Source organism: Anser anser (genome assembly GCF_964211835.1).
Source record: "Anser anser genome assembly, chromosome: 7".
Lineage (NCBI taxonomy): Eukaryota > Metazoa > Chordata > Aves > Anseriformes > Anatidae > Anser > Anser anser.
The window spans coordinates 12,702,242-12,724,636 of record NC_139727.1 but is presented as its reverse complement, the minus strand read 5'-3'; the positions used below and the strand labels follow the sequence as shown (position 1 = coordinate 12,724,636).

The 22,395-nt window shown below is 37.6% G+C and overlaps 1 protein-coding gene across 8 annotated transcripts in view; it reads right to left on the bottom strand.

Moving 5' to 3' along the window:
• The window catches only part of BICC1 (BicC family RNA binding protein 1), a 102,087-nt gene that overhangs the window by 61,843 nt on the left and 17,849 nt on the right, over positions 1-22,395 (bottom strand). For all 8 annotated transcript variants that reach the window (XM_083845224.1, XM_083845227.1, XM_083845231.1 and 5 more), the window contains one exon: positions 7,169-7,215. In XM_083845224.1, coding sequence (XP_083701350.1) covers positions 7,169-7,215 — 47 coding nt within the window. The remainder of the gene's footprint in view (positions 1-7,168; positions 7,216-22,395) is intronic.

The window sequence follows — 22,395 nt, the reverse complement described above, 5'->3', positions numbered from 1 at the left end:
TACTGTGTGTCTGACTCCATAGCATTCATGTTACTTCTTTGCAGGTAAAAGCAAAGGAGTATTTCTGAACACAAGCACTACTAGATGGCACCAAGGCACCAATAACTTTTAGGCTAAAACAGAATTTAGAGTTCAGTCTGTGCTCTTCTGTAGCAGAGAAAAAATCATCTGCTATTCAGAGTGGCTGCACAGTGAGCATTAAAGCTATAAAACATAAGAAACAAATTTGTACTTAATATAAGTTGTCCTAGATTAGTAGTTTACTTAACTATTTAAAAACACACAACAAAATCATGCATAGGGAAGACAAGAACTGATCCCTAGTTGTCTAAATTTCTGTGTAGTAAGTAACAGTATGAAAAAAGCCTTCCCATGTACAAGGAGATGAATGCATGCAGCTCTCGTAGGGTGGGGTAAACATATCTGATTTTCTGATTTTATTTTACAACTGTCAGAAACCCAAAACATTTAAAGTCTCTGTGCAACTACTTTGCTAGTCCTTCTCCTGTAACTCTACTTGTATTTGAAAAGGGTTAAATATATATACATAGTCATCTGGGAGACTGTATATGGAATGGATAAGGTTCAATATTGGCAAAAACCAACAACTTCATGATTCCATTACAAGTTATTTATTTCAGCATTGCAGGAATTTGATCTTCACATATGTGTTTTTTGTTAGAAGGATTTAAATTTAAAATTAGCTTCAATAAATGCGAAAGTAATTTATCCAAAAAAGTCAAAATGTTTCATAGTTTTCCAACTAATCCAGATTCAGGTACAAATGCAACAAAAACCATGTCTATTTCCAAATCACATACATCTACAGCTTCATGTCAAACTAAGCAAAACACTAATGTGTTTTCCTTCAACCTCTCATGACTGATAATTTTGTGGTCTGCATGTACAGACTTTGAGACTTCCACTAGCAAGCAAGCAGGATGTTTTAAAGGACTATATCTCAGAACAAATTAAGTCTAAAGAAACTCACCATCTTTGGTACATATTCATAGCTATTTCTAGTGAGAAGAAAACTCTTGATCAGATGCCCTTACCTATAGAGAAACATTTAAGCCTTTTCTTGAATTGACTTCATTGTTTTGTTTACCCTGAATGGAAATATAAGTTCAAGGTGGCAAGTAATGGTTTTATTTTAAATAAATGGCTGAAAATATAGTACAAAGTGTAAAAGGATTATCTAAACATGCAAAAAAGAAGCTAGAAATCAGTGCATCTCTGTGTACAGCGTTAAAGAGTTCCAAACAAGTAACAGGACAAAAAAGGAGAAATTTATCTGAGAAAATTATTTAACATTGAAGCCCCACAGCATGTTCCTGGAAGAGCGATAGATAGGTAGCCACCTCTCCTCCCTTCAAAGCAGCAGAACAGGCAGCCCCCTTCCCACAAGAATCAGGAAACCACTGCAGGTTATTCATGGGTATCACTCACTCACCTCCTCTTTCCTCACTATTTCAGAAGAAATACAAGCATTTGAGGACCAAAAATCCTTCGTCTGTATTGTAAGACAGGACTTCTCTTTCAGAGCGAAAAGGATCAAGCATCTCAGAGATTGCAGTGACCAACTGTTCCTTCTCTGTTGCTTTAGAAATCTTGCACAAAAGATGAAGTATAGCAGTGTGGTTGCATAAAATGGGACTTCATCAACTAAAGCCGTGTTTCACTTGGACCTCAGACTGAGTTCCACACAGTGAAACAGTCACTCACTCCATACTAATGGGCATTTTGATCCCTTGTTTCTGAACAAGGAAACTATCCCCTACAAGCTCAGCAGGGACAGTCACTGTTTTAAGGCTTTCACATGCAGTGAGCACTTCAAGAGTTAGGCCCATCAGACAGCATTTTCGTGTTACAGGCTAACTCTCAAGATTGCCCCCCTTATATCAGAAGCAACGAAGAAGCAGCTAAAGCTCATGATTTAAGTCCTTGTACTTACTCCATTCCCTTAACAGAATGGTTGCTACACTGCAGATGTGATGAACAGTTTTCCACATGAATGAAGACTTCCCACCACTTAGCTCTGCCTGAACTAAGCAAAATAGTAAAGTAAACATTCTCAATTTACCTTTTTAGACCAACTGATCCAACCTAAATAAGCCTCCTCCTTTCCACCGGGTGGGGCTTTACCAAAAGGGAGACAAAACTCTCAATCTCAAGATTTCTTGCAAATGTTGACTACTACTGACTTTCTTTCAACTCTCTCATCCATACCAACATCTCTGAGTAGTCACTTCCTCTTTCCAGGAAGCAAAACAGAGGAGCTAAACATAAATTAGAAGCTCATGCCAGCATTCCCACCACAGAATAGCACAGCCAGGTGTTTGAAACAAATTCTGGAAATGTATTGCCTTAATATATCCTTGTCACATGCTATGAGCCAAACTCCACATCAAGCATATATTTTAATGCTAATACGGATATGGATTGATTTCTACCCAGAAAAAGGGAAAGTGTGGTATCAGTTTCTACAGTTCCCAACTGCTGCTGCAGTTAAAATGGGGATAAAAACCCATGATAATGTATAGATAAGCATGAATTTATTATGTCTCACTAGCAAAAATAAATAGCACTGGAAGAAACCAACAGCTGCATTATTGTCGTCAGAAATGAGAATATAGCCTTAGGGAAGCAATAATTACAAATACACAGTTTCAGAGAAGTCATGGATGGAGACACATGGAAAGCCCTTCAAAAAGTTCCTGCTGAACACAGGTTATAATCAGCCTGGGACATCTTAGTCTCAGGTCAATGATTAATATTTGTTATGCCTGAAAGTGCCCTAAGCCATCCGCATTTACAGCTTTACCTACACATTCCATATTCAAAGATTAAGAAGGAAGATTGACCAAATTCCAGCCTGACCTACAGCAGCAACAGAAAAATATCATTTTTAGTTATTTACTTGTATCAGAACATACTTGAAGTGTTCATGTACATAAGAACTTGGTCAATATATTCACTCAAGCCATTTTGCAAAAGTTAAAAGGTTTGCCTAATATGATCCTCAAAAATTTTTATTTTTTTATTTATTTATTTTTTTTTAAGTTGCATACAAATGAAAATACAGGATGTTGCAAAACGAGCTCTATTACTGTTAGATAAATAAACAGGGTTTGAGGCTGTTTCCTTATTGCCTTTGCTACCAGAGCCTCCTAAACAAAAGGTAATGTACGGTCATTAATAACTTATGCATATGGGAAAGGAATTTAACCGAAAAGTGATACAAAATGGAATTAGATATGTTCTCATATATAATAACTTTTTTTTAAAAAAACAACTCAATACTACTGTTTTTTCCAATCTTTATACTGAAAAAGTAACTAGCTTTAGAAGATGGCTTTGCCAAATATTTCTTCTAAAAATACATAGTATGTATGAAGAGCCTACTCATTTAATGAAATAAAGAAAATGAGAAATGGAAACCCTAGTCTTCCTTTACACACCTAACTTATTACCAGGTGAGATTTTCATACACATGTAATATTTGCATATTTGCGGCTTCATGCTTCCAACATTTCCAAGCATGATTACATTCCCTTCAGCGAGTAACAGGCACTGTAGTGAAGAAAGAAGCATAAGCATTTATAAAACATTTTGCCTAAATCCAGTGTTATCTTAAAAAACAAAACACCTGTATATCTTCAACTGTGTAAATGAATATTAATTCCTACAAACACTATTTCTTTTTGATTAAAAAGAAATCCACATCTCAAACATTCAGAGACAACAAAACCCACAAGTTACAGTTGTCTGGTAGCATGTTGTGCTTTCCACAAAACCAAACTCTGCAAACAATTGAAAGCCAGGAAAGGAAGAACTGAAGAGCCCCCTCAGAAATACTTTAAGAGCCCATGACTAATGCGCATAACACACTGAACCATGCTGAAATGAGGAGCTTACATCCGACCTAGAGTCAAGCACTTGGACAGAACCCCACATGGGCATTTCCAGAGCTGCTCCTTCTGCACATGCAGTCTTACATTAGCCTAAGAACTACACCCAGCTTCTACTAAACCACAACATTCACCCATCTCCCACCATACTGTTGACAGTCTCATGATTAAGGCTCCTCATACACTGTTTCCTTGACAAATTTTAGAGTGAATGGTTATCATTTAACATTAAGATTCCAAATATTAAAAAAAAAAAAAGGCAAGACTTGAGAAGGCCAGAACCAAAGGCAAGCAGAAATGATGCAATAAATTCCCCTCTGTCCATACGGCCAACACTCATCTGGTTTGGATTATAAACTCCTCAGGGCAGAGACCCACCACCTTCTTACATTTTATATGAAGTGCCACGCATATCTATAGTGCTACATAAATTACAATGTTCCCTGAAACAATGTCCTGTCTTGGTCTGGGAGGGACCCTGCTTGCCTATGAGGCATGAACCAGATGTTATGGAACTCAATGGAAAAATTCCACCATCAACTGTAAATGGGCTTTGGATCAAAAGAATTTTATTATGCATTACTCACAGAATAAATTAGGACAATAATATATAGAGCATGGTCCACGAGGATCTTTTACCTAAACTGTATGTAATACAACAGCCAACCAATCCATGTTTATTTAAGATTACCTGCCACTGAACTGAAGATCAGAGAGCTAGGGAGAGAAAACCATCATGTTATTTATGCATCCCTTGTTAGCAGCTCCCAGTGGTTTTGAAAAATCCATATCAGATTGTGTTAGGTGCTCACCTTCCACCCTGCCTCTGCTAAGTAGAAGACAGCATCACAAAATTTGTGTTAACCTAATCCTTTAAAAACATGATAGATTCATTAAAAAGCATCCTATGTGTAGCTTAATGACCCTAGTTAAGTCCTGACTTTAAAGCTCAGCTTAGGGATCACTGAGTAAATTCTGCTCCTCCTGAAGTCTAGCTTATATGGAACCAAGCACCGTCTCCTGTTGTCCAGCCACCACATGAAGCTATCGGCATTGTCTTGCTTCCCTCCAGTACTGGCCTCCTCTCTCCTCCCTCTTCATCTGTGTCTTGACATACAGAATCACTGAGTCTTTGTTCCATTGCTTCTGTCATTTCAGCATTCATATGGAAACTTCTCTCACCTGGCTCATTCCTTCCAACCCACTGTAGTTCAACACATTGAGGGTACAATTTGTCTGAAGATGTTATACATGGCAGCATTTATGCCAATTACACCCTCAATTCTTGATGTCACTTAAGAGTGATGCACCTCACTTCACCACTCAACTTTGGTCCAACAATGCAGCCCTGAAGAACGGATTATTCTGAATGCATTTTTAAAGTAGTTTTTACTACACCTTTGAATTCATATTAATTTTCTGGAAGGTACCTTGCTACCTTAGTTTGCAATATCTTTTCAATGCCCCAAATGAGTTTCTTCCTCACTACAACCTGAAACACATGAAAAGTCTTCATTTAACCTCCAGAAATTCTGCCTTATTCATTTCACATAAGATGGGGAAAAAAAGCATATCCCTAATTAAAGGAAATTGCACAGACAGACTGTGAGTAAGCTATGAGCAAAGTTTTTTTTTTTGAACAAAAGAGAAAACTTGCAAAGCAGATAGCTTCCATCTGTTTTTATTAGCTGTAATATCATGTGTATGTACACAAAAGATTCACTAATCTAAATTGAACTACAGAGTTGATGAGTCACTAAGAAGAATGCTAGTCAAAATGAAGCAGCTTTAGCTTGTTGCCATATCCACATTGTGCCTATATAATTACACAGGCATATGACAATACATTAATGCCAAAATAGACAATGCATTATCAATATTGATAAGTAGTGTACTCTTATTCACACAGCACATTTTCCTATTAAATTCAAACCAGTATTTTTTGCTATACTAACAGCTGTGTAATTGTAAGGTACATTATATCTACAGTAAATAATCAGGTATCCAATGCACATCAAATATGTCAGTCCTTTAACCCCATACAGAGGAAATACCTTGTTCACAGCTTTAAGAATTATGAGCAATTTTACACAAGGGTGTGAAAATGCTGTGCTGTAAAATAGATGTGTAATATGAAGTATCTGCTACTAAGGCTCAGCTTCATTGCAGCAAGTTAAAAAAAATCCATGCATTTTGATAAAAATCCTAAGGAAGAATTATTGACAATTCCTCCTCCGTGCTCGCGAATATTGGAAAGTCAAGCACAAGCAGCACATTCAGAAGAGTAATTCATTTGTCAGTCAAGAACATCATCTGAAGACTCCCATACCATTGTTTTTAAAAACAGATACTTTGCTTGTATACATGTTCCTCCCCTCCAGCCTTGATCAACGCATTTGATGACCACATACAGGATAAACTGTTCTTTCACATCTAAGAAGATACCTTCTAGCAGTACCATCTTTAAGTATGAACAAAACATTGAAAAAAATATGAACAACGACTTGTTTAACAGACAACCAGTCAAAAAGTTGTTTCAAGACTTTTCAGGATACAGCATGAAGATTTACATTGTCTTTTCTATGGTACAGAAAGACAAAGCAGCTCATTTTTATTTGCATACTGTATGCAGATCTTCATTAACTCAAATAATATTTTACACACTATTCATAAAAAAACATGCTGCTTTGTGAAAAGCAATTTCAAAGTCATTACTCTTGGTCATGCTTCTCTTTGTAGTTTAGTTGCTGCAGGACTATTTTTTCCAGTCCTTCCATGCCTCTGTCTAACCACAAGCTTTATTGAATCACGGTGTGGACTGTGCATGTCTTTCTTAAAAAGGACTTTGCATTTCCCAACCAAATATTTATGCTTTCAATGATAGCACAATAAGTCTCACGTCAGTTCTTCAGTAACAGGATGTAGTGTTTATCCCCAGAGATAAAAGCCTTAAGACCACCTCACAACATCTTTCAGATGAGCCCCCTGCTATTAGGCAAAATACTTCCATAACACGTAGTGAAAAACTTTCAATTAAAAAATAATTAAGCTCTTATGTGAATAGCAGTAGAACATACCAAAGAACATATTTATCATGGTCCATGCACAGCTAATGGTTAATAAAGACTTAAAAACTGTATTTGATCAATACAGTGGAAACTGCACGTTAAGTTTAATTAGTTGACCTCATGAATGAACAATTAATGTAATTTTTCATCTAGTCAACTGTTGCTATTGAATTAAAATATCTTTCTTACCTTCTGAAAAAAGTCTTCCCCACTTTTCCCTTTGCCCTCAGCAGCAGCTGTAAAACAAAAATAAGATCTGATTTCAAAATACTTCGGAGAAAATTTGTAAGTCTGTATACAGAAATCATCAATGAGTTAATGCTACTGTGAAGTTATAACTCTAGGTCCTCATCTTCTCGTGCAATAGGTGTTTATCAGCAACTGACTAACACTTGGAACAACTCTTTGCAAGTCACTTGCTAAGGATCAAGTCCAAGCAGATGTTTTCATTTGCATAATAGAGCTACTACACATGGATCTATATGTTAGTTACAGACTATGTAAGATCATCCAAGTCTAGTGATTTATTCACACTGCATACATTAACATGTAATTCTACTAATAAGATGATAAAAAGAAAGCCAGAAGGGCACAGCATTTGCTTGATCAAGAGTTAGAACCAGAACAAGAAGCATTGTATTAAGCCTGAATTGATTTAATAATAGTCCTGTTTTATTTTTTAATCCAAGGGAAATATCTCAACTTGATCCAGAGAATTTTTGTAACATGTACTTTCTACCAGCCAGTGTTTGAGCTGCTACATTCAGCTGCTACAGCTGAGAACCAAAAGCAACCCTAGACACTAGCAACAGCACCACTGCACACATGCGCTTTTGAGCACTCCAGAGCAGCGTTCAAAAGAGACGACTTCAAGCTAGAAGTGGCTGTGAATGTGGCTGCTGCTGCTAAAGCTTGGCAATAGGCAAACATTAACTCGTCATGCAGGAAAAACATCTGGATATGCTTAGCCTAGGAAATCAAAGGCTGAAAGGTGAAAATACTGACTTCATGAAGAGAAGCTCTTCAGAGGAATGAAAAGGAACCTCTTCACACCAGTACCATTTGTAGGAAAAGAGACAAAATGGAGAACACCACCCTCCTCCTCACACCCAACACACTTCTTGTGGAGTCAAATGGTGCGATGTGAGGGGTAGGTCTGGGGGGTCAAAAAGGGGCATGGTCAGAGGGGTGTGTGCCAGCACGCTGAAACGCTCCCTGTACTCCACGGGCCACACTGGGACATTCATATTTATCAAAAGGGCCAGAGCATTAGCAGGAAGAGCAAATAACTAGCCTAAGCACACGTGGGCAGTAAGCAAACTATACAGCCTTAAGAGTACTTTTCAAAAAGCCTGCAGAAAAAAGAGCAGCATCATTTCAGAACAGGGCTTGCAAGCTTATAAGAAGCAATCATAGAACTTAGTGGTTTCCAGAAGACGACATGAATTAGGGATTGACACTCTCCCATGTGTACTGAAACTTCTAGCTGTACACTTAGACAATGCACGCAGTGGCACTTAAAACGGTACAATTGTTTGCATCTAGCATATGTTGCAGCTTATCTGTGTTGCAACTCAGGACACAGCAACCAAGTCAAAACACAGTAGGTCTTCTAGAAGAGAGCAAATCACAGAGCTAATTATAGAGAGGATAATTCTCTTTTCCCAGAAAAAGGAATGCCTCCAGATGAAACTCCAAGGAGAGGGGAGTTTCCTAAGTAGTACTGGATTGCTGAAGAAACTCCTTGTCATTGCGATATTTCTGTATTTCTCATGCACAGATTAGGTCTCTGGTTTGCCCCATAACCCAACCTTCAAAACTCTGTTCCAACTACTTAGTTCTTCCCACTCTTCTAATTACACAAGCAATTTCAAGCTCCTCAATTAGCATTAACTCAGCTAATGCATTCAAAGAACAACTGCAACGGAGCAGATACAAGCTAGTGGCATGAGACTTGTTTCTGCCCAAGAGAAAACAACGCCACTACAGTTGTAACAGGCTTCTCAGGGAACACCACCACTGTCACCTACATTCCATGGAGAAACCATAGACTACAAAGTCCTATCTGATAAATCACATCAACTTCTGAATTATAACTCAAAGACGGTCAAAACAGAGACACTGAGCGAAGCCTAGCAAGCAGCCACCTTGGGGCAGAGCAATTCCAGGCTCCACAACTCCACAAACTGAGAAACCGTAGGGCACCCTCCAGCATGCTTTTATTCAGAGGACACGGAAGATAAGCTGTAGAAGAGAATATGACAGATGGGAGGCTGAAGTTGTAGCTTTGAGAATAGACAGATTTTGTTCCAGCTGCAAATACATGATTTCTAAACTGAATACAAACAAGAGCTGGCTCAGATAATAGCAGTGATGCTCTACAGGGCATTTAAGCAGGATGCTGACAAAGCAAATTCCAAGCTTTTCATTGTAGGTTTATTTTTAATCAGAATCATTCTGGTGACCTGATTTACAGCTTGGCCCCACCAGCAGCTGTATGACACAACCCACTGACTCCAACAAGCACGGACAGAGCCAGGAAGAGCAGGGAGTGACAGCAGCCTAAACAGGGCTCACAGAAAAACAAAGACAGTTGTAGAGAGAATAATGAGTTAGAGCAAATGGCATTTAGAAACAGTTTAGGTTAATGTTCAGTGTTTTCAGTTGTTATACTGTATTATGAAGATATGGTTTGTCATTGTAACTTTTCAGTAGGTGAGATATTTGTCAAATCTCACGGTGTCTACCAAAAGACAGGGAAGGCTGTACCGTATTTTTTTGAAACAGACCTGAAGTTTAACATTGCTATATCTTAAAGTTGTTCTTACCATGATCGAAAAGGCACAGCAATATTTCAGTATTTTGTCCATGTCCACTCTGCATTTAGTCTCTTAAGAGTTATGCCTATGCTCCTTTTTTTTTGTGCAAGATGGTTGTTGAATATTAAGGTGGCCTAGTCATTACCATCTCCATTATGCAGTGAATAAAAAAAACTCAGAATGTTAGCCCAAAATACTGAGCTAGACTTAAGGTATCTTTCAACAGAAAAGAAAAAAATAAGAAACCTAGAAGTAAAAAGATAATCTGTATGAAGCAGTATATTCTGTTTTCCATTGTTAGCTGTTTTCCAGTTATTTCCCCCTTTCACAATCCCTCATCCTCGTAACTCTTTGAGCCAGTGATAGTGCGTTACTGTTATGTTACTCAGCTTCTTATAATTTGCTTATTTATTTCTATGAGGAGGAGAAATTACACTTAAAATCAGAAATTTTATCACTAGTTTATACATTTGAGGATACCACCTGTAATTGCATACATAATAATCTATGTTTACCTGCAAAGTACGGAGGCAAAGGATGCAAAAAGATCAGCTGCTTCAGAGAACAGCAAGAGTTGCCAGACAAGGAAAAGTTACTCATTTCTTTCATAATTAAAAGGTTGAACTGATTTTGTTCAAGCACCACAAACCTGCTATCTTCTGCGGGGAAATAACTTGCTGGAATGTTTCTGAGCTTATGAAATTTGTGCACCAGTCATTGAAAATGGTAACACTTCTACGGTGTTCAAAAGCTTACAGTGTTCACTAGGATAAGCTGTAATTTAGTAAGTCACTGAGGTTGACCTCAATCAGACAAACTGAGAGAAAAGCAAGTGTTAACTTGTGTTTAGGAAAGAAAGCCTGCTAGATCACTGCATCCTAAGCTCAACTTCTTTCTAAACAAATCTTGAGAGTATTAACCCTGACTTTCAAAAAAAATTTCATCTTTTACAAATCATATTGAGGAGGTCTCAGAATTTATATCTGACATTCGTTCCCTGACAGATTATTTTAGTAATCCCACTAATATTAATTGAATCATCAATATGAAACTGACTTCCCTTCAAAAAGCAGCATTTGGAAATTTGAAACAGGGGAGGCAGAGGGACTGGCAGTGCCACACAGAAGGCACAGTGTAAGCCATCTGACCACTGAATTTGAAATAAACTTTCAGATTTTAATATACAAAAGTTTTGCATTTTCTGACTTCGTAAACAAAATTAGTGTTTTCAAAAACACCACACCAGTAACAAAGATGAAACACTCCTGCCTAGCTCTTAAGGTAAGATCATTAATCCTGATCTAGGAAATCCTATGTCAACAACGGCAATTCAGTTATTAAATGACTTGCTAAATTCCACTTCAAATAATCATTAAAAAGAAAACTAAATGAAAAAACTTCAAGAGCTCTTTTCCCAGACATGCAGGTCACTAAAGCCTGCACTATCCTGAGCTGCTGTTTAAACAACAAACCCAAGAAGTAGTGTGAAAGACAGGTTTTATTTTATAACAGCACTTGTAGCCATTGAAGGGAAAGCCTTTGCTGACCACTTCCACCTTGTGCTGCTCTCCTTGGTCTGGCAGCACAGCCTTCTGCACAGCCACAGCAGGGCCCACACCTAGCTCTCCACCCCGAAGAACCAGCAGCATTTACTGGAACTGTTCCCCAGTCTTACTTGGCTGGAAGGTGCTGAGGGAAGGAGTTTGGGGCTCACTTTGCTGGCAGCTCTGCTACGCACCAGCCAAAGGTGTTCGGGCAGCCACAGCCTCAGGCAGGAGCAGCAGACCAAGTTCTCTCTCCTACAGCTTCCCCAGAACCTTGGACTCCCTCAAACAGTGGGACCAGGCACCACAAATATGACCCAAGCAGGAACAGAGCAGTTCAACTTTCTAACATCCCACTTTACAGCATAAGCACTACCAAGTCAAGGGAAGTACTCCTTGAACTGCAGGGTGTACAGTGACAAAGGATTAGCCACATCTCCACTGAGAAATAGGAAAGCATCAGCACTTAAACAGGATTTCCAGAGCTCATGCCTAGGCACACCAGCCCTTCTGTCCGTGGTCCCTGTCCCAAAAGGGGATTTGACCGAAGCCACATTAAATGAAATGGCAATTAACACCATGTGCTGACTTCTGACTGAGAAATTTATTCATCTTTGCCAACCTCCACTACTCAGGAAATATTGTATTCTTAGAATACCATTTATTTTCTGGTATTAAATAAATAATCATTTAACTGACCTTCACAAAAGGATTATTTTTGCACAAAATGCTAACACCGGTTTCAGAAATACAAAAAAGGACTAAAGTAAATGTGCATAATAAGCATTTTATATTTTAAGCCACACTGTTTATTATAATTTCTTCCATACCATGAAATATTTTATATCAGGTTTTCACTTTTCAAGATATATTGGATTGCCAAGGTCCCATCCAATACAAATATGAAACAGTTGAAACAGGTGTTAACTATTATGGTACCCACGAACTACACTGCTTGTCTACTTAATCACCAAATCATAAAAAAGCCCAATTGTAATTTCTTCTAAATTCACATGGAAAAGTGAATTTGAACTTTTACTTTGAACATTATTTTAATTACAAAAAGAATTATTACAATGCAGACCATATTTTATAGGAACTAAACCCAAGGCCCAAGGATTCAGTCAACTTTTGTTTAAAGGAGTTGTTATTGCAACTTTTTGTTGATCTCACACATTAGCTTTGTGTCTCATTTCCTAAGCTCTTGAAATTGATATTGCAAACAATGAAATATGTATTTGTGAATGTGCCTTTAGATTGATTAGCATCTAAACTTCTTCCTTTCTCTTCATTGAGAGACTACAGTTATTAAAGAATCTAATAGCATGTTTGTCTCTTAAGGTTTCAGCTATGAAGAAAATTACTCCTTACATCAAAAAACTCTTTAAAAGGAGAGTTAACAACAAAATAATATTTGAATTTTAACAAGACAGATCAACTTAATGGGATTTCAAATAACTAGAATATTCCTGAAAATATGTAGCAAATTATCTTAACTTTTCTATCCACTGAATCAGAAAGACCTTGAGATTTTCCTCATGGCAACTGAATCTGATCTTTTCTGAAAGTCACAAAGGTGTTAACCACATAGTGATTTTTTTGTTTGTTTCAATGAAATAGACAGTTCACCACCAGAAATAGACAAAAGCCAAGTCAGAGTTTTTTCCTCAGAAGCTACCAAGCCTGTTGTTGTAAAAAATAAAATAAAATAAAAATCATTGAACAGCTAGGCTTGAACCAGAAACCAACACAAAAAAATATGCTTTTCTGTGCACAAAGTCAGATTATAACCCACACATACTCTTAAAGCTTGCTTGTATCAAGCCAAGATAAAGAATTCCACCCCCATAGGTCACTGAGTTAAGCCAAATAGCACAAAACAAGCCTTTAGGAACAAAAAGATAGACTACACATTGTTAAGAAAAAAAGTCTAACCTAAAGTTGAATTTATTGAAATCCAAACAAAATAATTCTCCATTTTCCTTGTAATTATAGAGCTAGTCTCACTTCAAGTCTCACTTTCTTTCAGCTCAGAAACTAAGCTTAGTCATCTCTTTTTCTGCCTAACTTCTGAAATGAAGGGGTCTGGTGAAAGAAAGTAGCAAGGCCTAACTAAACAAGGAAATTACACAAAAAAATAGAATTCAAGGTTGTTTTTAGCTGGCTTTTCAGTAGTGCATCACTTACATGTTTTTCTCACTGCAAAGTTCCTTAGATTTTCTGTGACTAGTTCTGAATGTGCTGCAAGTTACAGATATTATCCCAATAACACAACTGACTTTGCTTTCATGGGGAGACAGAACTTTGCTACTGGGGGTGGGGGGGCAGGGTCAGGATCTTCCATGTGCAGTGGTCTTCCTTAAGTGACTAACAGGAAAAAAACATCACTTATTATAATAAATTTCATCGAGTAACATGTAACACTTACCAATCTCAGTATTTTAGGGTCTCAATCAGTCTCTGTTTTTCAGAGTCAGAGAATGGAAAAAAAAAATAAGGCACTTACACTTTCTTAAATTCCTAAGTAAAGCAGCCTTTGGTTTTGAGGGTGCTCACCACAGGTCAGAGTAAGCCACAAATCAGCTGGAAGTATCAGGAAGGGAGACAAAAGCCAAAATACTCAAGAAGTTACTGGCACGCTCAACTAAAAAAGCTAGCAAAAATATATCTGTACATACACCACACTGACAAATTAAATTTGTTGAGTCAGGAACTACAAGACATCTGGAATATTATACAAATTACCCAATGGCTACATATGCTGTGATTGAAGGACTCTAGGGCTGCAGATAACAATAGGAGCATCACCTTTCATCAACAAATTACAGAGGAAAAAAGATTAAAACAACGAAGACAGATATCCATGACACAGCTTTCTTCTTCCAGCTGTGCATCCAGAGAACTGGAAGAATTTCAGCGTGGTCCGTAAGTGACAATAAGTAGGTTGTAAGTAACTGGATGGACATTGGGTGGGTTTCACTGTATCTCCTTCTGTTGGAAGGTGCTTGATACACAAGCTACAAAGTCACTGGTAAAAGAAAAAGTGTCCTAGGTGCCATAACATCCAACAGATATACCTAATTCTGGGAAAAAAGCAAACGGAACATAGGAGACTTTAATCCTGCTGTTGAAATACAGCAGCTATGAGCACCATGGAAGTACAATGCCTATGGCCTCTTTTCAGACTACCTACTAGCCAAATCAGACTTCTTGAATCGAGGTCTCATCTGAACACACAAACACAGAGGTAAGAATTTATTTTTCATTACTCCCCGAAGTCTACATTTACTCTATGATACATCATGAAAGCTATATAAACTTATTCAGCCATTAGACTATTTTTCAATAACCTTTTTCTGCATACTATATTAAAATTAAGACTACAAGCAAATAACCAAAACTATCCCAAAAAATTCAAAATTTCATCTCTTTTCAATGACTAGAGAACAATGCACAGAAAAAGGAAAAGCTTAAAACAAATTATACTTACTTCCATTGCAGACATTGCCAAGAAAGAATGGAAGAGAAAATGCCACATATACTCAAAAGGCCCAGATGACATTGGTTTTGAACAAATATTCCTAATGATTTGTGTCTGTTTTCTTTAAGAACTCGATAGATTTGGTGGCTAATAGCATTGGGGGAGGGGAAAAAAAAACAAACACAAAGCTACTGCCTCATCAATTTTCTCTCCCCTATATCAACATTTTCAGAATTGCATACCCTAAAGTCCATCCAGAACCAATAATTTAATATATAACACTTGTAAATCTCAGATACATACCAACAGATTTTTCTCATTTTGTAAAACAAATTGATCTCCAGGGAAAAAGCTGTCTGCCAAGCCTCTGCACAGAGAAAGTTCATTTTATATATTTTTGTAATCAAGTCACAGACTGAAAGCCTGCTGTGAAGCTGGGGTTGCTTTGGGACCCCATTTTCCATGTCAGGGATCTCTTCTGCGAAAGGCACACGTGGGACTGGCTCATCCACAGAACCACAGCACACTTCCTGACACAACATGGAGTGCAGCAGACTATGGCCAAAGATTTGGGATTTCAATGAGGATAATGAAGTGAATGTTTTGCTTCCAGCTAGCTATTCTTAAGAATTCAGCCAGGAAAACCGAGTAGCTGTCAGTGCTCCATTACCTGATTAAAAGTACTCTATTAGCTGCCTCACTGAGGCTTCTTCAGTATTAAAATGAATAAAACCTGTCACCTCTAAGCTAGAGGACTGGTGGTCATAGGAAATACTGGATGTTTTTTCTGAAATGAGGAACAGCTGGCTTACATTAATGTAAGTATTCATAAGTTATATTTAAAACCTTATCATTCTAATTAAGTCCTGGTGATAAAACCTGAAATTAAAAATCACTGTTGAAGTTTTAGATCATACTACATAAACTTAGAGGACATGCACAGCATAGGCAAACCGAGGTTTTGTTCGCTTTCTCAAGAGGTTTCTTTTAAAGAACAGCAACCTAACTTTTGATAGTTTTTCACCCAGATTTGCATTTTTATTTTAGACTTTTTTTTTCTCCATTTTAATCAATGGATTAAGACAGCTTTCCAGCATCTAAACATTGTACTAGCAGAGCTTAGCTACCTATTTTTCCCTTAGGACAGAAAAAAATTGCATCTGCAGTACTGATAATTGACTTTTTTTTAATATCACACTATTTTACAATAAGACAGATTAGCTAAGATACATGTCTATTAATATGAGTGAAATCTGATTAAAACATTGGACACTTGTGCACCCTCCCTTATACCAGTATTTCCCCCCCCCCAGTTTCGCTAAAAACATTTTTGGGTATAAATGGGATACAGGACTAAAAAAGGAGGAGAATGATTAACCTTAACGTTTCTAAAACGTTTTCACTAACTGAAGCACTCACACTCCTCATCCAAGCTGTGCCGCAGAAAGATGCGAAGTGGAGTCATGTCCCAGGAAACATCACCTGCACTGACATATATGTTTTGCCATTTTACTCAAAGAGCCAGTTAATTACCTCCTCTCCTTCAAAAGGGCCTTTCTGCAATTCAGTCTTTTAGAAAATTTGGGAGCCTGTGGTCAAAGTGATAGGCTGGCAAAAAAAGTTTGCACATCACATGAACTCATCCCAAATGCTTTGTAGGCACAAAACTGACAGCACCAGTCCTTGGCCAGACATGAAGTCAACAAGAACGATGCTCTCCCACACCACACACTGCCAAAATAATATCAATTCCCTTGACCCATGATCCAAAGAGAGGTAGTTCTGGAGGAGACAGCTGGAGAAGGGCTGCTCTGGTAGCCGTAGGAAAATCTCACCAACATCCCACAGGACCCATGGCTGTTATAAAATACTTCTAAGAGAAACGAAAAGCTATTTATCCTGGCAACTTGTTTTTCCATTACTGTATGCCTACTCCCTGACACAAGGGAAGAGCTCAAAACAATGCAGTCAGGTTAAGCCCTTCCAGCACCGCTTTCACGTTGCCTCTCAGCTGATTCCCTTACTGGTCTATGAGCCCACACGCACCCAACCCGTGCTGAATGTGAGGGCTGCTTTTCCACCTACAGAGATGGGGAGAGCAAAGATGAAGAAAAAGACCTGTCTTTCAGGCTCTAGCATCCTTCCTCTTCCCTGAAGCCCAGCCACCAAACACTTCCTGGGAGGAACAGGACCCCGGTAGAGCCCCCGTGTTGTCACATGCTTGGAACCAAGACTTACAGGTAAGTGCAAGAGTAAGAAGTAGGAGACATAAAGCTTGCTATTTTTCTAAAAAAAGCTCTGCAGCAGAGCTGCTTCCCTCAATTGCTGGATGCTGTAAAGACAGGAAAGTCTTGAGTGCCTCAGGAGGCAGAGCCTCTCCTGCTGCCAGTGACTGACAGATCTGATTCTGCCCCCGAGCCACAGTCTCCATTTAACAGAACTTGCTGTTTACAGGAGGAAAAAAAAAATTATATATATTTTATATATATATATATATATATATATATATATATAATCATTTCAGAAGTGCCCCAGGGGCTGACAGAGGATAATTGCCAAATACAAAAGCTCTGCTCTCACCAGATTGATGACTAGGGATATTCTTTCTATTTGTTTAGTGTTCAACTTTCTCTCTATGCACAAGCACTTCTCTTGTCAGGTATATACACAGATACTGTATGATTCATTGCATAGGAGAGAAGAATGCAGTGAGGCTGTAAAAAAATTAGAAACAAAAACCCTACAGATTTGGATAAAAATGTACACAATATTTTTCTGATGGCTCTGCTTCTTATGAGTCATTCACAGATGTGGAGTTGCAGGATGGAAGCCAAGATTAAGTCAAAGACAAAGCTTTATACAGGAAACCAGCTCAAGTCTGTTGCAATGCAGGTTACATACTGAGCTACAAGGAAAAAAAAGCCTTTTCATCAGTAAAGAAACACTGTGCTTATCTGCCACCATTATGCTAAAGGATTCTGCAAGTACCCAGGGACAAGGACAAAAAACATTATTCGGAATTAAGAGGTCTCTTCCCTTTCTAAAAGCCAACCAGCCACATGCTCTCCAGCGTCGTGGAGATAACCGGAACATTTGGAGAATAAAACACAAACAGTTCCCTTTTTGTTCAAAAACACTTTCTTTTTGTCTCTGTATCAAAATAAATAAAAATGTCCCCGAGTTTTTAAAGAATGCACATTATGAGTCCTTTGCAAGATTTCTAACCTTGTGTTTCTGCAGGAGTACACAGGTTGTTGTAACACCTCATATGACAAAACCACACTCACAAATCCAAGCACCCCAACAGTTTGCTGTCACATTTTCCCTTTAGCTCAGCATTCTGAATGTCTGCCCTTTCCTAGTTTGCATTAATCAGATGGTTTGAACCATGATGCATCACCTCAGATCTAAGTTCGTTCATGGATACCAGCCACACATCTTTCTTGGTTTTTGCCTCACATCCCAAGACTCCTTATGAAGTATTTGGCACTGAGGTAAGGTGTTCACCACCTATCGTACCATATATAATTGGCATCATTAAAATAAGTCCTTCTAATTATTAAATGTAGTAGAAGCCTATAAAATTCTACTTAATAAACAAGCATAAAAATTATTTAAAAACAGGAAGTAAGGCATGTGACTTTAATAATTCTAGATGGGGGCCGTAAAATTTAGAATAACATGATAAAGTTCAGTATAAGACTGTCTCTCTTCCGTATTAGGTTTACAATGTATTACACTACTGACACTACGACTGAAGCCGGGACCATTTGTTATCAACTGTTACTCTGAGCATCCCGTAAATCAGATCCTTTCGTCACTTTTTCTCCTGCAAGAAAAAACAGAAGCCTAAGCTTACATGCAGAAGAAAGTAAACCCACTTAAACGTACTTTATATAAAACATAACTGGGCTATACATTTGTATAAAGTAGCAAAGGACAACAGATTAAAAACAAATCAAGAAAAAAAGCATCTAATGTCTTGAGATACTGATGTATTCAGATGTATGTAAGTACAGGCACAAGTACTGCAGCGCAGTACTTCGTTAATTCAATGGAGAAACTGAATGGAGAAAGTATGAAACCTCAAACTTCAGAGAAGGTAAAAATTGCATTTTAACATGTAAGCCAACTTACAGCAATGCACTTCATGTCTCATTACGTACAGTTCACATCTTCAAAAAAAATTGTGTTCCAGTCTGGTTTGTTCTAAGATATTGCCATAAACCAGATTACATTTGAATAAAATAAGTTGGTCTGTTTCATTCAAGAATAAATATTTATTTTTTTTTTGGTCTGTGCTCTGCAACCTAGAGGAACTAACTTCAACATGCAATAGAAGTTGCAAAGTTGTTGTCTGTGTAAGGTAAGTTACATGTGTAAGGTAGTGGGATGGATCTCCCCAAATGATATGTTTAAGGGTCAGGGCATAGCAAATGAGAAACTAACCCATACTTCAAGTTTAGAGCAATGGAGCACTGCAACAAAGCACTCACTAATTTGTTACCTCTTTTCCCATACATTAGATAGGCAAAGAATCCAAATTATGTATCAGTATAAAAACCTATAAAAAACCTAAGTTATGTTCGCCAAACTACAGTTTACTCCCAGCATCAAGGTCTTTCTTCTTTTAAGAAACCAAGGAAATGAAGTAATTGTTTAGGTAAGAAGATCAAAGCACAACAAAAGTCTAGACCTTTCTGGTAAAGGTGAAAGAGTTTTAAGAGTTTTATTTTCACAGCTGTTTTTATGTCCACATTTTCAACATCTACGTATTTGTTTCCCCTATGACCAGTTCCCATATTAAAAAACAGAACTGCTACATGCAGATGCTGAAGAAAACAAATGATTGTTTGTGTGTGTATATAAATAGATAAAAACATACAAACTCAGAGTGAAGAAAGAATGCCACATTGTATAATTACAATTTATAGAGTATAAAATAAGGTAAAAGCCTGTGCTGTTTTACATTGGAGTGGTAAAATTTAGCAGCAAGCCTAGCACCCATACAGGCTCAAATCAGGCTGTGCTGGAAGATGTAGACCGCATTTGTTATTGTGTATTGCTTTCATTTTACTAAATGCTGTTTCAGAAACCTACCAAACTGACTGTAAGGGTGGAATAATAAAAGCAGAATTTCAAATCATACAAACAAGCAAAGCAGCATATGCCAGTACAGTTTCACTGGTAACTGCTCAGTTTAAAGCTTTTATGTCCTACATCATACAAAATCCACAAGCTTCTTCAGACTGCCTTGGAACCCAAAGTACCACCATGGATGCTCAAGTATTGCGAACTGGCGCTGATTCTGTAGATTACAGAGGGGACACAGGAAGAGCCCAACCTAGTTATCCACCAAAGGTTTAAAAAAACAAAAAACAAAAAGCAAATTTTAATGTAGCAGAATGTTCCTGACACACAAACACAGAAAATGGTTGATAAACTCAGGGCCTGATGAAGCACCAATTGTCTCATTTTATGCTTGCTGTTGTTTGCTCAGGGCATCCCCATTAGGGGATGCAAAAGAGAAAAGGTAGTAAAACCACTGGCCTTTTATATAGACTTAAGTCTATTCAAGCCAAATGAAATGTCTGCTGCTCAGAAAACAGACAAGGGACTTAAAAGCAAGAAAGCCTTCCTAAAGCTATTTTCACATGAAAGACTGTTACGCCGTTATCACTGGCAAAGGTTGATGTACAGCCTGAGCTGATCAGCCCTACAGGCCTGAAGCTTCTGGTCATTACACATAATAAAATACAAGTAAAAAAATAAACAGTAAAAAAATCCTTTCCTCATCTTTTTGTTCTATGAACTTGGTATAAGAATTATTTACCATTGAAACTTGTATCTCAGGAATACCCCAAATCTCTTTTTGGAAGTTGAATGAACGTGCTGGAAGCACACGTTGCTGAGACTACGTATGGATGGTGGAAAGCTGATGTTTTACATTTAAGTAGTTTTACCTGTTCCGTTCACCATACAGCACTGATGTATGTATTTTCATATTGCGATTCCTCCCACATTCAAGTTGATCTCAAGACAACAAAAACTCAAATCAAGGACGCAAGTTTTTCAATTTTTGATCAAAAATTATTGCTATAGATTGCTCATATTATCACCAATTTTATAGCTCAACCATCAAACCCCACACATATTATTGAGCCACAAATACATAAGCATGCTGCTGCCAATTTTGTGTCTTATTTTATTTATACAATTTTTCTCAGCTTCCAAACTACATATGGTGGCTACTTAGGAGATATATAGAAACACAAAGCTTTCCCCTGCCTGCCCAACCCTCACAGCAGATCTATCTTTGCAGAATACATATACACCTATGCAGAAAAATTTGTTTGCACTTTTCAGTTTTCAGGAAACCATCTTAAACCTCTAGTTTCAGATGTACAAGGCTGAGCCATCAAACGGAATACTGCACACCAACGCATTCAACTAGGTTCTAACTAAACACCACTTATGAATAGGCCTAACAAAATTTGAAAACCACTGTTTGAATTGGTGAATCTTTTATTCAAAGCTTATTCAACTGAGCAAGGTGTTGAAAACACAAGTAGAGAGTTGTTCTGACATTATGCTGCCTACGCAAGCAGGCCCCAAATCCATTACTGCAAGCAAATCAGTGCCCACAGCACGCAGTCCAGCAGATGAGTAGTACATAGGCCCCTGCTAGCTAATTTATATTTTTATGGACACAAAGCTGTTTCTAAAGCTGTTGTTTACAAGAAATAAATAGAAGCCAGAGAAATTATACAATACTATTTACACAAAGCTGCGATACAGGGCAGGAAATGCTGAAGTTAAACTAATGACTCCAAGAAAACAAGAAAGCATTGTTTTGTGGTTAGACAACTAATTCTGAATTACACAACTCACTTGATCTAGTTACCTTCAGCATTTCTGATACTAAAGTTTCTCATTTCCATTTTTTAAGCCTCAAAAAAATATCAGATCTTCTAAGCGGGACTAATACCAAAAACTTTTAAGTTCATGCAAAATAAACTGAAAAGAAACTTGTAAACTTAAAGGATATAAAATGTCAAGCGTGGGGAAGTGAAAAATTAAAACAAAGAATGTGTGATTTCTGCCAAAATCTAGAAAAACAAACGATAAAGAGTAAGGAACTAATATTTGGCCTACTTCTGCCTCTAGTTTCTGTGTGGGAGCTTTAGCTGAAGAAATACTGCATTTTTGCAAACAAAAACAATATTAAGCAGCACGATGTTAGTGCAGCTGACAATGTAATGCTGTTTTCAGGAATAATTTTTACCATTTCTGCTCTGTATTTTCAACTCAGATCCTTTTAGAAAAGGTTCATGTGAGTATGTTTCTACTGTTTTATATCAACTCCTCTTTTAGGGTCTACACAGTAATGAGTAACTCATACAGGAGAAATAGGAAAGCTAATCAAATCCTAACCTGTATGAGAAAGTTTTAATATATCATGAATGTTTATAAGTGATCTTGAACATGACTTAGCATTTCAAAGTGTCTGCTGATTAGTGCAAGGTACATGTATCCCACAATTAGTGATGAAACGATAAGCATTCATACTTC